The 16,431-nt window shown below is 42.8% G+C and overlaps 1 protein-coding gene across 1 annotated transcript in view; it reads right to left on the reverse strand.

Moving 5' to 3' along the window:
- The window catches only part of LOC126283973 (glucose dehydrogenase [FAD, quinone]-like), a 148,475-nt gene that overhangs the window by 43,066 nt on the left and 88,978 nt on the right, over window positions 1-16,431 (reverse strand). The window contains exon 3 of the mRNA XM_049982432.1: window positions 4,861-5,069. Coding sequence (XP_049838389.1) covers window positions 4,861-5,069 — 209 coding nt within the window. The remainder of the gene's footprint in view (window positions 1-4,860; window positions 5,070-16,431) is intronic.

Here is a 16,431-nt window from a genome sequence, read left to right on the forward strand (position 1 = left end):
GTTAGTTAGGTTTAAGTAGTTATACGTTCTAGGGGACTGATGACCTCAGAAGTTCAGTCACATAGTGCTCAGAGCCATTTGAACCTACGGCTGGACCATAAACACGCTCTAACACACATGATTAAATACATAAACAAATTAAATGGTGCAAAGGGCTCTGAGCACTATGGGACTTAACATCTGTGGTCATCAGTCCCCTAGAACTTAGAACTACTTAAACCTAACTAACCTAAGGACACCACAAACGTCCATGCCCGAGGTAGGATTCGAACCTGCGACCGTAGCAGTCACGCGGTTCCGGACTGAGCGCCTAGAACCGCGAGACCACCGCGGCCGGCAAACAAATTAAATAAATAGATATCAAAGGAATAGCAACAAAAGGTAGGCCAGTAGTCTGATGTCTCTGTGCTTCCTAAAACGCCGTAAATATTTAACCAATTTCTTCATGAATAGTATACATGGGACAAAAACAAAGAGATAGATGAGTAAATATATTTAATAGCATGCTGCTGCCGTTCTTTCGTGTAACTGTGGAGTAATTATGGCCTAACGCGATCGATAGTAATCGGCAACATTGACCTCCAATAATTCATGTACTATTCAAGTTACATGCTTGTAATTTATACCAATGTAGCTTTACACTAATAGCTTTCTAAACACACGTCGGTCGACGAAATCGAATGAAGCGTTTCGATTTTCGAAATTCGTTGCTGGGTGTTACTTGTATAATTTACCGTCACATACTAAACTTTAAACTAATGAAGTACACCATCGGAATCGTCGTGCAAATAATACTAATGTACATGTTTCTTTTTGAGGTTTCATGATTCATCTGGCTATTATCAATTTCTATACGAACTGTGACATGTCTGCCGTGATAGTTTCACAAAGTCCGCCATCTCTCTAGGCATACAGGTCTCTTTCAAAGGCACAGCATCGCGAAGGAATTCCCAGCCACGTGCTCGGCCTGGACCACGTGCTGGGGCCTGCCGGGCCCCGGCTGGCTGTGCGGTCCGTGTGGCCGCGCCAGCTCCCAGCTGACAAGGGAACCTCCCCATCGCACCCCCTTCAGATTTAGTTATAAGTTGGCACAGTGGATAGGCTTGAAAAACTGAACACAGATCAATCGAGAAAACAGGAAGAAGTTGTTTGGAACTATGAAAAAAATAAGCAAAATATACAAACTGAGTAGTCCATGCGCAAGATACGCAACACCAAGGATAGTGTGAGCTCAGGTGCGCCTTGGTCACGTGGTTAGCGTGAGCAGCTGCGGAACGAGAGGCCCTTGGTACAAATCTTCCCTCGAGTGAAAAGTTTACGTTCTTTATTTTCGCAAAGTTATGATATGTCCGTTCGTTCATTGACGTCTCTGTTCACTGTAATAAGTTTAGTGTCTGTGTTTTGCGACCGCACCGCAAAACCTGGCGATTAGTAGACGAAAGGACGTGCCTCTCCAATGGGAACCGAAAACATTTGATAGCAAGGTCATAGGTCAACCGATTCCTCCGCAGGAAAACACGTCTGATATATACTGTGCGACACTGGTGACAGCATGTGTGTCACATGACAGGAATATGTTGTCGACCCACCTAACTTGTAAACTTGGCGGATGGTTAAAAAGATTGTTCTACCTTACCCGATTTAGGTTTTCTTGTGGATCTGATAATCGCTCCCAAAAAAGTGATGAAAACATAAGAGTTTGTCACATAAACTGAAACTAAAAATAAAACTTCTCGCTGGAGGGAAGACTTGAAACAAGGACGTCTCGTTCCGCAGCTGCTCACGCTATCCACGGGACCACGGCGCTCCTGAGCTCAAATACCCCTTGATGTTGCATATCTTGTGCATGGATTACTCAGTTTGTATATTTTGCTTATTTTTTCATAGTTCCACACAACTTCCTCCTGTTTTTTCGATTGATCTGTGTTCAGTTTTTCAAGCCTATCCACTGTGCCAACTTATAACTAAATCTGAGGGGGGTGCGATGGGGAGGTTCCCTTGTTAGAATATCTCCAAGGCGCCTCAACTCGCCCGTTACCTCACAGCCTCGTGATGCCAATTGAGGAGCTACTCGACCGAACAGCAGCGGCTCCGGTCAATGAAAACCACCATAAGGATCGGGAGAGCGGTGTGCTGACCACACGCCTCTCCTATAAGCATCCTCATCTGAGGATGACACGGCGGTCGGATGGTCCCAATGGGCCAGTTGTGGCCTAAAGGGGAAATGATTTTCGTAGGCTCCTTCTGGCTATTGTGAAGACGGGGGCAATTCCCAGTAGCCTATGGAAGGGCACTTTGTCTAGACTGGAAATGGTGGGTCTGACGTTCCATACTCCTTTCACTGGAACTGTGAATGAGGACTGCCGTGCTGGCCAAATGACTAAAGATTTCCCGATTGCAGAACGTATTCCTTCATCACTTGATGGAAGTAAACTTTCCAGAAGAGCTGGCAGAAAACAACCCTTTGCAGAGACTTTGTATAGTCTATGAACGTGCCTCCATTCTACTGCTGACATTGACTGAGTGCACAGCATGGCAATTAATTTCTTGCAGTCTACATTTACATCTACATCCATACCCCGCAAGCCACCTGACGGTGTGTGGCGGAGGGTACCTTGAGTACCTCTATCGGTTCTCCCTTCTATTCCAGTCTCGTATTGTTCGTGGAAAGAAGGATTCTCGGTATGCTTCTGTGTGGGCTCTAATGTCTCTGATTCTATCCTCATGGTCTCTTCGCGAGATATACTTAGGAGGGAGCAATACACTGCTTGACTCTTCGGTGAAGGTATGTTCTCGAAACTTTAACAAAAGCCCGTACCGAGCTACTGAGCGTCTCTCCTGCAGAGTCTTCCACTGCAGTTTATCATCTCCGTAACGCTTTCCCTATTACTAAAAGATCCTGTAAGGAAGCGCGCTGCTCTCCGTTGAATCTTCTCCATCCCTCCGATCAACCCTATCTGATACGGATCCCACATTTCTGTTGTCAGTGATAAGCGACAATTGAGGTGGGGTAAAGAGCGACGGCACTGAATGACTTTAAGGTAGTGATGTGGAGAGGTGAACTACGCGATACCTGAGCTAACCCGATGGAACGGTTTGGGTTTGGTGAATGCCTAGAGAACTGCAATTTTTCCTAGTAAAAAAGAAAAAAAGACTAAATGTGGAAGGAAATTAAGTCATTTTATACTGCGCACAGTAAACGAACAGTTCATTTACATCTACATGGCTACTCTGCAAATCACATTTACGTGCCTGGCAGAGGGTTCATGGAAGTAGCTTCAAAATAATTTTTGGTATTAGGAGTAGAAATTTTGTGATGGAAATTTAGTGAGAAAATGCTGCCGTAATGACAAACGCGTTTGTTTTAATTATCTCCACACCAAATCGTGTACCATGTCAGTGACACTCTCCACCCTATTTCTCGATAGTACAAAACGTGCTGCTCTTCTTTGAACTTCATTGATGTACTCCCTTAATCCTGTCTAGTAAGGATCCCAAAGCGCACAGCGGGACTCCAAAAGAAGGCAGAGAAGTGTAGTGCAGGCAGTCTGTTCAGCAGATCTGTTGCATCTTCTGAGTGGTCTGCGAGTAAAACGCAGTCTGTGGGTCGCCATACCAACAACATTTTCTATGTGTTCTTTCCAATTTAAGCTGTTCGTAATTCTAATTCCTAGGTATTTAGTTGAAGTTCTGGCCTTTAGATTTGATTGAATTTTCGTGTAACCGGAAGTTAACGGATTCCTTGTAGCACTCGTGTGGATGACCTCACACTTCTCGTTGTTTAGTGTCAATTGCTAGCTTCCGAATCATACTAATACCTTTTCTAAATCGTTTTGCAATTTGTTTTGATCTCCTGATTACTTTACTAGTCGAAGTTTCATATCAGCGCACACTCCGCTGCAGAGTGAAAATCTCATTCTGCCAACGACAGCATCATCTGCAGACACAACCTAAGACGGAAATCTACAATTACGGAATCGGATACGGTACTGTTTGTATCAGCACGATGATGCACCCTGTCGTGAAACATCATTTGTGAGGCATTAGTTTGTTTACAATAACATTCTTGCGATGGACTGGCCTTCCGAGAGTGTCGGCATTGAGCGTTTGTGACGAGACAGAACGTCGACTCTGCGGCAGACCGCAGCATCCAAGATCACTAGCTTCTCTAGTTTCACCTCTTGAGGAAGAATGCGCTACCGTTCCTCTACAAAAATTCAGACACTTCGATTTTATCCATACTGGATGAGAGGTCGTGGTTGTGAATGTCAGTGTTAAAAAATATATCGGCTCAAACACTAAGATTGACGCGTTTCGGAAGTCAAGCTTCCATCATCAGAATAATAAAAAAAGTAAAAGAAGTTGTTAAAACTCGCTAAAATGGAACATGCACCAGGCACAATAAAATTGATAATAAAATTAAAACATCGTGGCTACTTCCCTTGTTGCAGCCGTGTCTTCCAAGGTGCAGCTCCACACAGTCGTCAAAATATAAAAAAAACTCTAAAGTGGTGTCGCCTACGGTGTTCGACACCTAAGCACATGGCTCTCTCCTCCATCGTCGTAAACCGCCCGTGCGTCTTCGTTGCTACCACACGCGACGTAGCCAAACACAAACACGTCAATCTTAGTGTTTTACACTACGAACAAGTGGTTTTTTAACACCAGACACTTCATTGGAAGTGTCCACAGTAGAGTTAAAGCCGTCGTGAAGGTGGAAATACTCGGTATAGGTGTTTGGACACTTTCGGCTAGATAGTGTATGACCTTCGACGAACACTCGGCACCGGCTTTGTGTCCGCCGAGCTGTTAGCAGCGCTGCAGAACGAGCGCAGGCGCGCGCAGCCGTACTCAACTCACGGCAGGACGTCGGCCCAGCCCCAGCCGGTGTTGCCGAGGCGCTCCCAGTGATCGTAGTCACGCCGGTTGCCCCTGGTGTAGATGAGGTAGTTGAGCACGCTGGAGCCGCCCATCACCTTGCCGCGCGGGAACCGGCAGCGCCGGCCCTCCATGGCCAGGCACGATGTCGACGACGGCTCCGTCCGGTAGTTCCAGTTGGCGTCCGTGAACTGCACACACCACTTCATTAAGCCACTGCTGCTCCTAACCAAAGTCTTAGCAAGTACGAGAATGATTGCTGCTCCACCGTCTCAACCTTACAGTAGTCAGTATGTTGCTGTTGTGGTCTTCAGTCCTGAGACTGGTTTGATGAAGCCCTCCGTGCTACCCTATCCTGTGCAAGTTTCTTCATCTCACAGTACCTACTGCAACCTACATTCTTCTGAATCTGCTTAGTGTATTCATTCTTGGTCTCCCTCTGCAATTTTTGCCCTCCACGCTGCCCTCAAATACTAAATTGGTGATCCCTTGATGCCTCAGAACATGTCCTACCAACCGGTCCCTTCTTCCAGTCAAGTTCTGCCACAAATTTCTCTTCTCCCAAGTTCTGTTCAATTCTTCCTCATTAGTTGTGTGACCTACCCATCTAATCTTCAGCATTCTTCTGTAGCACCACATTCCGAAAGCTTCTATTCTCTTCTTGTCTAAACTATTTATCGTCCACGTTTCACCTCCATACATGGCTACACTCCACACAAATACTTTCAGAAATGACTTCCTGACACTTAAATCTATACTCGAAGTTAACAAATTTCTCTTCTTCAGAAATGCTTTCCTTGCCATTGCCAGTCTACATTTTATATCCTCTCTACTTCGACCATAATCAGTTATTTTACTTCCTAAATAGCAAAACTCTTTTACTACTTTAAGTGCCTCATTTCCTAATCTAATACCCTCAGCATCACCCGATTTAATGTGACTACATTCCATTATCCTCGTTTTGCTTTTGTTGATGTTCATCTTATACCTTCCTTTCAAGACACTGTCCATTCCGTTCAACTGCCCTTCCAGGTCCTTGGCTGTCTATGACAGAATTACAATGTCATCGGCGAACCTCAACGTTTTTATTTCTTCTACATGGATTTTAATTCCTGCTATGATTTTCCTTTTGTTTTCTTTACTGCTTGCTCAATATACAGATTGAATAACATCGGGGAGAGGCTACAACCCTGTCTCACTCCCTTCCCAACCACTGCTTCCCTTTCGTGCCCCTCGACTCTTATAACTGCCATCTGGGTTTTGTGCAAATTGTAAATAGCCTTTCGCTCCCTGTTTTTTATCCGTGCCACCTCCATAATTCTTTAGAATTTGAAAGAGAGTATTCCAGTCAATATTGTCAAAAGCTTTCTCTAACTATACAAATGCTAGAAACGTAGGTTTGCCTTTCCTTAATCTATTTTCAAAGATAAGTCGTAGGGTGAGTATTGCCTCACGTGTTCCAACATTTCTACGCAATCCAAACTGATCTTCCCCGAGGTCGGCTTCTACCACTTTTTCCATTCGTCTGTAAAGAATTCGTGGCTTATTAAACTGATAGTTCGGTAATTTTCACATCTGTCAACACTTGCTTTCTTTGGATTATTATATTCTCCTTGAAGTCTGGGGCTATTTGGCCTGTCTCATACATCTTGCTTACCTGATGGTAGAGTTTTGTCAGGGCTGGCTCTCCCTAGGCTATCAGTAGTTCTAATGGAATGTTGTCTACTCCCGGGGCCTTGTTTCGACTCAGGTGTTTCAGTGCTCTGTCAAACTCTTCACGCAGTATCATATCTCCCATTTCATCTTCATCTACATCCTCTTCCATTTCCGTAATATTGTCCTCAAGAACATTGCCCTTGGATATACTCCTTCCACCTTTCTGCTTTCCCTTCTTTGCTTACAATTGGGTTTCCCTCTGAGCTCTTGATATTCATGCAAGTGGTTCTCTTTTTTACAGCCCGGGGTGGCCGGGCGGTTCTAATGGTTCAAATGGCTCTGAGCACTATGGGACTCAACTGCTATGGTCATTAGTCCCCTAGAACTTAGAACTACTTAAACCTAACTAACCTAAGGACATCACACACATCCATGCCCGAGGCAGGATTCGAACCTGCGACCGTAGCAGTCGCACGGTTCCGGACTGCGCGCCTAGAACCGCGAGACCACCGCGGCCGGCGGGGCGGTTCTAGTCGCTACAATGTGGAACCGCGCGACCGCTACGGTCGCAGGTTCGAATCCTGCCTCGGGTACGGATGTGTGTGATGTCCTTAGGTTAGTTAGGTTTAAGTAGTTCTAATTTCTACGGGACTGATGACCTCAGATGTTAAGTCCGATAGTGCTCAGAGCCATTTTCTCTTTTCTCTAAAGCTCTCTATTATTTTCCTGTAGCCAGTATCTAGCTTACTTCTAGTGATATAACCCTCTACATCCTTATATTTGTCCTTCATCCATCCCTGCTTAGCCATTTTGCACTTCCTGTCGATCTCATTTTTGATACGTTTATATTCCTTTTTGCCTGCTTCATTTACTGCATTTTTGTATTTTCTCCTTTCATCAATTAAATTCAGTATCTCTTCTGTTACCCAATGATTTCTGTTAGCCCTCGTCGTTTTACCTACTTAGTCCTCTGCTGCCTTAGCTATTTCATCTCTCAAAGCTACCCATTCTTCTTCTACTGTATTTGTTTACCCCATTCTTGTCAATCGTTCCCTAATGCTCTCCCTGAAACTACAAACGCTGGTTCTGTTACTTTATCCAGGTCCCATCTCCTTAAATTCCCACCTTTTTGCAATTTCTCCAGTTTTAGTCTACAGTTCATAAACAATCGATTGTGATCAGAGTCCACATCTGTCCCTGGAAATGGCTCGGTCTTACCATTATAAAATTTATCTGAAACCTATCAGTATGTAAAGAAGCAAATTATTACGCGCTGCTGCCTTGCATTGAAAGCGTAGATTGCCGTGGAGCAGATTTTGGTTCTCTCGCTGACGCTGGCTATTGGCCCTAGCAAGCCGTGTACTTGACATAATCTGTGTACAATATGTTACACATACTCTCAGTGAATCTGAAGAAGTACTAATAAATATTTGTCGATCTTTCTCACACTTAGTATACCAAACACAGCCATATTGTTAAAATTTCATATCATTAACTTCAGTACTTTCGGAGATATAATTTTTCAAGTAAAACACATAATAATCCTGCTGACATTATGAAACTGAGTTAGGGACTATAATGCATTCATCCACAGCATCAGCTGAAACTACAACCAAGAGGATAGGTTCATATAATCTAATTTTCTTTCGTTTCATTACCACAGATTTCTAACGTAATTTAAAGTATTTCGGAAAATTATTTAATCGTGTTTTGGTTGTGTGAGGGCTTTGAAGAGATCAGAGAGTGAATGGAGTACGTACGTAAAGTGAGAATGTGACATTTTATTAAAACTATGTAAACGTATGCGTGAGAATGTTGTCTAATAGGAGAATTTGTAACAAATGTTCGAGTGAGCTTGACACTGTAAAAGGCAGGCAGAGTATTAAATTTATTAGTAATTTATTTTGTAAAAATAAATGGTGTTTTGTTTTCATTACATTTTATTTAGTTTCAGTTTACGAAATTTCTAGTCTAAGTTACTTGTGGTAGTCTGATTGGCTGACATTAGGAATAATGCGAGTATAGATGTGCTCGAGATCATCTGATTGCGTGCTTAACATACTAGCAAATAGGAATTCAGCATTTTCCACGCTTTTGAATGGGGCTTTGTGCTTTAGATCTATGAGTCAATATAGTCTCTCGGTAGCCGTTTTCCTGCGTTAAATCGCGCTGATAAAATTTATACTAAAATGAAAAAATTCGTGCGTTTGATTGGTTCTCGTTTCGCAGACGAAAAGCGACTACAGTGTTGAATATTTTCTGAAACCTTGACATTTGTGAGTGATTCATTTAAGAAGATATTTGTGTGTAAACATTTCATGTCATATATAAACTCCACGTGGGGTGTTTCCTGCGGTTTACGAGACATCACTGCGGGTTCTTCTTTACAATAAGCCTACTGAACGACTGAATGTGTGAACTCTCAAGTAGTCGTGGGTGAGTGACAGTTTAGGACAATCAATATATCAGGTCGAATAAATGTCTTCTGGCTGCTTTCAGGTGTTAACTTGTAACAGAGACCGTCGATACCATTGCGTAATTTATGTGGGATATTAGTTATGGGCCTGATAGCTATTTTCCGTGTTTTAAAGACAACAAACCAAGATAAAGGACATTTTAGACATTGTTTCAAACGAGTCATGGAAGAATCCTGAACGCTCAATAGTTTAAATAACTTTCAGCTACTGTCCATGGACTAGAGTTAATGTGGCCTTTGCGTGGTAGGTATTTAGACGAATTTTCGTCAACGCTGCTTTTGTCGGCTAAATCATCATCTACCATCGCAGAGTGAAGGGGCAGACAACCTGAAACCTATCCGGTTAGGTGGACTGATTATTTAAGGAGAGCACTAGAACAACCCGCCCCACCGCAAGTAGGCAAATGATTCAGGGACAGTGGTGGCGATACTCATTCTCAGACAGCTCGTGATCTTAATGTGGCGTTCCATTGGCATCCGTCAAATTTGGTGTGATTCGTGTTCCTTACATGCATTTCTTACCATACAGTCGCGTTAAATTACAGGGACTCTCCTCCTCTCAACTGGCTAGAAGAAACTGCGAAAGATTTACGAGACATGGGCAGCAGAGAAGAAAACACAACAAATCGTCGATATTTTGGAAGCTTCAGAAGAAGACTGGCAACTAATGGCCAAATGGTCAAAAGAAAAGAATAAAAAACTGTAGTGGCATCAAGAAGAAATGTTGAAGACGGAAACCATCAAGGCAAGTTCAAACGCGCTCCTTAAGTGGCCAAAACGAAAAATGAAGTATAATAATAATAAATGTATCCAAAGCAGCTAACCAGTTGCGAGAAAAGGTGTTTTTATTCAACCTTTGACGACGGTTTCGAAGGATGTAAACATGTCTTCCACATAAATACACCGAGATGACTGGGTGCGTGTGTTGTCCTCATCATCTCATTACCATTCATGAAACTGGCGAGATTGGGCTGAGCTAAGGTTGGGAATTTGTAAGGGTGCTGATAGCCGCGCAGTTGGGCGTCCCAAAAACCAAACATCGCCATCATCATCATTATCCAGAAACACATGTAACTAAAATGTCACACCAAATAATGAAGTGATCTGTCGTACGTCCAATGAAAATGTGCCGTCAGCACACGTCATTGAATACATTATTAAATACGCTTGCCCCTATGATCAGGACTTGTCTGTACGAGTTTAGAAATAAAACCAATCAAATGAAATGACCTTGACATCACAACATTAAAAACTGACTTACAGATGTGCATTTTGAAACTATAACGACCCGAATGTACCTGAATCCAGTATCACACAACGGAAAAACGTGCGAATGATCTACTAGGCAGCAACTAAATATTGTGTCTGTCATGAAAACTATGCTGTAGGGATGAACTGTTACAACATTTGGCAATACTGATGGAGTTGACAACTGGTCACGCTTGGTTCGCAGTTACCACATTAATCTGACAAACCTACTGTTCAGCTCCGTGTTTGATTTCCTACTTCCTGTGGTCTTTCGCCAAGGGCAGATTTACATTACTCGAGTTGGTTTAAACGACGTTTTATCGCAGCTACGGCACCACGAAAATCATGTCGGAGGTGCGTCAAACACCTTGCGGGTAAGGGATTCCATCGTAGCCATAAACTGTACACCACCTGCTATCCACATGTAGTTAACGTTAGTCCGGAATGAAAAGTTTTCTTCGTTTGGTACTGTGGAAGTATCAAGTATTTATGTAAAGCATTGGAGGGAATTTTACCTTTAGAACTTGTCTAGAGAGTTGTCACCGTGCTGTGATCAGCGCATTTCTTCCCACACTTCCTATTGCTGTCACAGAGAAGTTGCGAAACCTGCTCCAGCGAGAAAGCTGTGCTCCTAGCTCTACTGTCTGAAGCCATTGACGGCGTTGCCGACTTCCGGACGAGCTGCTTCCGCAAGCCGATGCCTTAGACCAGTCGGCACGCGCCGTCTTGGCTAACAGGATTCTGCGATAAGCGACAACTAGGAATAGCCCGAACTACATGGTAAACACGTTACGCATCACGATACGCACATAGAGTCATATGTTTATCTACGAACCAGCGCCGCGCATTTCGCCGGTTGATTCTACAGGTACAAATTTCTGTAATAGACATTAATTTTTGCTCAGAAGTGCAGTACTGCCTGAATAAACCGCGCCATGGTGAGATTTCGCAGTTAACTGCCACGAATCTAGAGTTGCAACAGTTTCAAGTTGCACTACAACTTCTCCAGTTTCTGAGATATATTGATGTTTTATAGCTATCTGTTCGATCAGCATTTGACAAATCTATACATGATGATATGTTACGTCTTCGTGCCGAATTGAGCCCATATGAAAATGGTTGACCTCTTTGAGTTACGTACCTGACAGAAGCGGAAGGATATGTTTAACCTTCTAGAATCCCTTAGCTAATTCACAGTAGTTTGCTCTCTGACAGTGGATTCAGTTTGTTTATGCTTTTATTTAGATTTACAAGACAACTTACTTCCTGGTCTCATCTAAGACGAAATGTGTAACTTCTTCTCCTGCTTGGCCTTTAATGGATGTTGACGACCACACGATGTATCATAATATGAACTGCAGTATGTAGTAGTTGATCTGGAATGGTAATCCTGTCTAGTGTCTTATGTTACCTAACCAAGGTATTTTTCTCCGCCTTTTTCTTTTTTGTCCTCGATGTTCCCTTCTATTATCGACAGTGGAAGTTTATATTAGATATTCAGAAGCTACGTCCTATGTATGCAGTTGTCCTTCCTTTAATTTATACCTTCACTTTGTTACCGTTTTTTTCTGTTTGTGTTTTTTTCCTATTTGTGTGTTTTTTCCTGTTTGTGTGTTTTTTCCTGTTTGTGTGTTTTTTCCTGTTTGTGTGTTTTTTCCTGTTTGTGTGTTTTTTCCTGTTTGTGTGTTTTTTCCTGTTTGTGTGTTTTTTCCTGTTTGTGTGTTTTTTCCTGTTTGTGTGTGTTTTCCTGTTTGTTTTTTCCCTGTTTGTATTTTTTTCCTGTTTGTGTTTTTTTCCCTGTTTGTGTTTTTTTCCCTGTTTGTGTTTTTTTCCCTGTTTGTGTTTTTTCCCTGTTTGTGTTTTTTTCCCTGTTTGTGTTTTTTTCCCTGTTTGTGTTTTTTTCCTGTTTGTGTTTTTTCGTTTTTTGTTTTTTGTTTTTTTTTTTTGTTTTTTGCTGCAATACTTTGGTGAAGTTATTCTTGGTTCCCGCGGTATTTTAAGCATTCTACAGCACATTAAATTCAGATTTGAAAGGCCTCGGACATCTTTACTGTTCACGTACGAGGTCGTACTGAAAAGTAATTTCACCGAATTTTTTATGTTAAGAGTCTAAGAACTTTTTAAAAAACTCTTCATATCAAGACATTTGCACCCGACATCCGCTAGAGGGCTCCGAATTACAGCGTGTAACGTGACGGTGGACACACAGGTGACAAAAGTCATGGGACAACTCCTGATATCGAATCGGACTCTTTTCGCCCGGCGTTGTGGAGTAACTCGACTCAACAAGTCGTTGGAAGTCTCCTAAACAACTATTGAGCCATGGTGGCTCTGTAGTGTCCATAATTGCGAAAGTAGACCGAAGCAGGGTTTTTGCGCACGAACTGACCTCCCCATTCTTTATCATCATCATTGTTCGATGGGATTCATGTCGGGTGATCCGGATGGCCAAATCATTTGCTCGACATTCGAGAACGCACTTTAAACCGATCGGGTTGGCTCGATGACATGGAGCAAACATAAAAATTCCATCGTAGTTCGGGAACATGAAAAGGGAACATAACCATTTTCAATATGAAAAGGAAACATAACAATTTTCAATCAGTAACCGGTTCAGTTGGACCAGACGAGTCCGTTCCATGTAAACACGGCGCTCACTACGATGGAGCGACCACGACCTGGCACAGTGTCTTGTTGACATTTGGGTCCATGGCTTCGTGGGGTCTGCACCGCAGTCAGACCTTGGCGTCAGCTATTACGAAGTGAAACCGGAACTCATCTGACGAGGCTACGGTTTCCCAGACCGATATACTCACGAGCACAGGAGAGGCGCTACGGGCGGTCGTGCTGTTAGCAAAGGCACTTACGCCCGTCACCTGCTGCCGTAGCCCATTAACGCCAGATTTCCCTGCACTGTCCTAACGGGTGTGTTCGTCCTTCATCCCACATCGATTTCTGCAGTTATTTCAGGCAGTGTTTGCTTGTCTGTCAGCACTGACAACTCTACGTGAACCACCTCAGTACAAATGGCAGCTCCGCCAACCCGCTGCGCTTTTATATTTTGTGTTCGCAATACTAACGCCATCTGTATTTGTGCATATCGCTTCCCCTGTCGTCTAAAACCGCAGTGTTTAAGGTAACTATCTCGTACTGAAAAAGAACGTGCTGTAATTGAGTTTCGAATTCTCCGTGTTCGTCCACACATGGAGCAACCTCATCTTGAGCGGAACAATGCGTGACCTCACACGAGCGCTGCGACTTGCTCAACAAAAAAATGGTTCAAATGGCTCTGAGCACTATGGGACTCAACTGCTGTGGTCATCAGTCCCCTAGAACGTAGAACTACTTAAACCTAACTAACCTAAGGACATCACACAACAGGTTCGCCGATGACATTGTGATTCTGTCAGAGACAGCAAAGGACTTGTAAGAGCAGCTGAACGGAATGGACAGTGTCTTAAAAGGAGGATATAAGATAAACATCAACAAAAGCAAATCGAGGATCATGCAATGTAGTCGGATTAAGTCGGGTGATGCAGAGGGAGTTAGATTAGCAAATGAGACACTTAAAGTAGTAAAAGAGTTTTGCTATTTGGGGAGCAAAATAACTGATGATGGTCGAAGTAGAGAGGATATAAAATGTAGACTGGCAATGGCAAGGAAAGCGTTTCTGAAAAAGATAAATTTGTTAACATCGAGTATAGATTTAAGTGTCAGGAAATCGTTTCTGAAAGTATTTGTATGGAGTGTAGTCATGTATGGAAGTAAAACATGGACGATAAATAGTTTGGACAAGAAGGGAATAGAGGCTTTCGAAATGTGGTGCTACAGAAGAATGCTGAAGAGTAGATGGGTAGATCACATAACTAATGAGGAGGTATTGAGTAGGATTGGGGAGAAGAGAAGTTTGTGGCACAACTTGACAAGAAGAAGGGACCGGTTGGTAGGACATGTTCAGAGGCATCAAGGGATCACCAATTTAGCACTGGAGGGTGTCGTGGAGGGTAAAAATCGTAGAGGGAGACCAAGAGATGAATACATTAAGCAGATTCAGAAGTATGTAGGTTGCAGTAAGTACTGGGAGATGAAGAAGCTTGCACAGGATAGAGTAGCATGGAGAGCTCCATCAAACCAGTCTCAGGATTGAAGACCACAACAACAACATGCTCCTTCGCTTTTTACAGTTGAATTGATTAACACAGTCTCATGTGCTGTTTGTTCATTTCAGCTGTTCATGTTTTGAGGTTCTTTAAGTACTGTAATTATCGGAAGCATTTCTTCACTTAAACTTGTGTAAAGTAATCTCGATGTAGGGTTTGTGCTGTGACACAGGTGTAAGGATTTGAATATAAATTATACGAAACTGTGCTTTAAAAGGAATTTATTTTTTCAGTTTGTACTACATCAGACGACAAATTTGTGATATGAGGGAGAAATTTGAGACGCGAACCCATGGAAATGGTCTTAAGTGATCCCCTTTAAAAATAAAAATTTGTATGACACTGGAAGACGTGACACTGTAGGCACCGAATATATATCATAAGACTCTGCAAGAGCGACGCTCAGTAGCTCGGTATTGGCTTTTGAAGTTCCCAGAACATACCTTCACCGAGTATATACGTCCCTCCTATGTATATCTCTCGAAGAGACCATGAGGATAAAATCGGAGAGATTAGAGCCCACACACAGGCATACCGACAATCTTTCTTTCCACGAACAATACGAGACTTGAATAGGAGGGAGAACCGATAGAAGTACTCAAAGTACCCTCCGCCACACACCGTCAGGTGGCTTGCGGAGTATAGATGTAGATGTAGCTTCTTCATCTAAAAGTTTAATCCGTTCCAACGAGATTTCGTCAGACCTTGTTGCTTAATTGTTTTTTGGTTAAGTGAGACTCAACTTTCTTGGAATGCAAAGAGGTGAATGAAATGATTGAGGCAGGAATAATTGGAATGTGCCTATAAATCAGTTAAACAGTTGTTTGGAAACAGACTAATATAATTCAGTGGAGTTCAGAATGAAGATGGACTAATATTACATGAGCAGAAAGAATAACAAGAAGGTGGAAACAATTCCGTGAAAAAACTGTGTGCAGAAAATAATGAAGGTGAGGAACTGGAGAACGCTAGAAAGTCGATCCGAAAGAAGAGACTGTATTTTGCGCGAAGTGTTCGACCTTGCAGCCGAGCAGCTAAAATCTAGGAAAGCGGCTGGATTTGATGACATTCCAGCAGAACTGCTGGAGGAGAGCATCGGAAAAGCAGTTCTGTCTCGTATAAGCTGTATACGAAACCAGGAAGCTCCCAACAGACTTTATGAAAAAAACGCATCTCAGTACCAATACCAAAGAATGCATCTGAGAAGCAAACGTGTAGGAACATGAGAAGCAGTACCCGGCTTACAATTAAAACTTGAGGAAAGACTGAAAATGGCTTTTCATCGACTTAGAAATAACATTTGACAGGGGAGACTGGCGACAGCTTTTGAAGATGCTGAGAGAGACTGGCGTAAAGTATAAGGACAAAAGTGTGGTGCGAAGACTGTACAGAGAACAGGTGGCTGTGATAAAATGTGGAGGACACGGAGAAGGAGCCACAAGTAGCAAGGGTGTGCGACAGTTGTTCTCTCTCTCTCTCTCTCTCTCTCTCTCTCTCTCTCTCTCTCTCTCTCTCTCTCTCTCCTGTCTTGTTCAGAGGTTATATTAAGAGGGGAACATGTGAGCCTCGGGAGAAGGTAGGAGCAGGAGGAGGAATCGATCAGTTCATGGTAAGAAAACAGTCGTGTTGAGATTTGCTGATGATGTCATCGTGTTAAATGAAGATGCAGAACAATTAAAAGCGATGCCGTGCTAGATGAAAACCATACTCAGCTCTTCTTACAATATGAAAATTGCCGAAGGTAAAAAAAAACGCCCAAATTTGCACATGCCCACTTAACAGTGAGCGACTGGAGACTGTCGAATCTATTGCTTACAACGGGAGTAAAATTACATCGGACGGAAGATCAAGGAAGGACATTGCAAGCCGAATCCACTGGAAAAAAGCTGCTTTGTAGAAGAGAAAAAACCTTTTCACATGTAAAAGCATATACAAACATCTCAGTAAAGACCTCGTAAAGACTTTTCTTTGTAGGTCTCTGCTGTACGAAAGTGAAACATGGTCAGCCAGAGA

Source organism: Schistocerca gregaria, chromosome 8 (genome assembly GCF_023897955.1).
Source record: "Schistocerca gregaria isolate iqSchGreg1 chromosome 8, iqSchGreg1.2, whole genome shotgun sequence".
Classification (NCBI taxonomy): domain Eukaryota; kingdom Metazoa; phylum Arthropoda; class Insecta; order Orthoptera; family Acrididae; genus Schistocerca; species Schistocerca gregaria.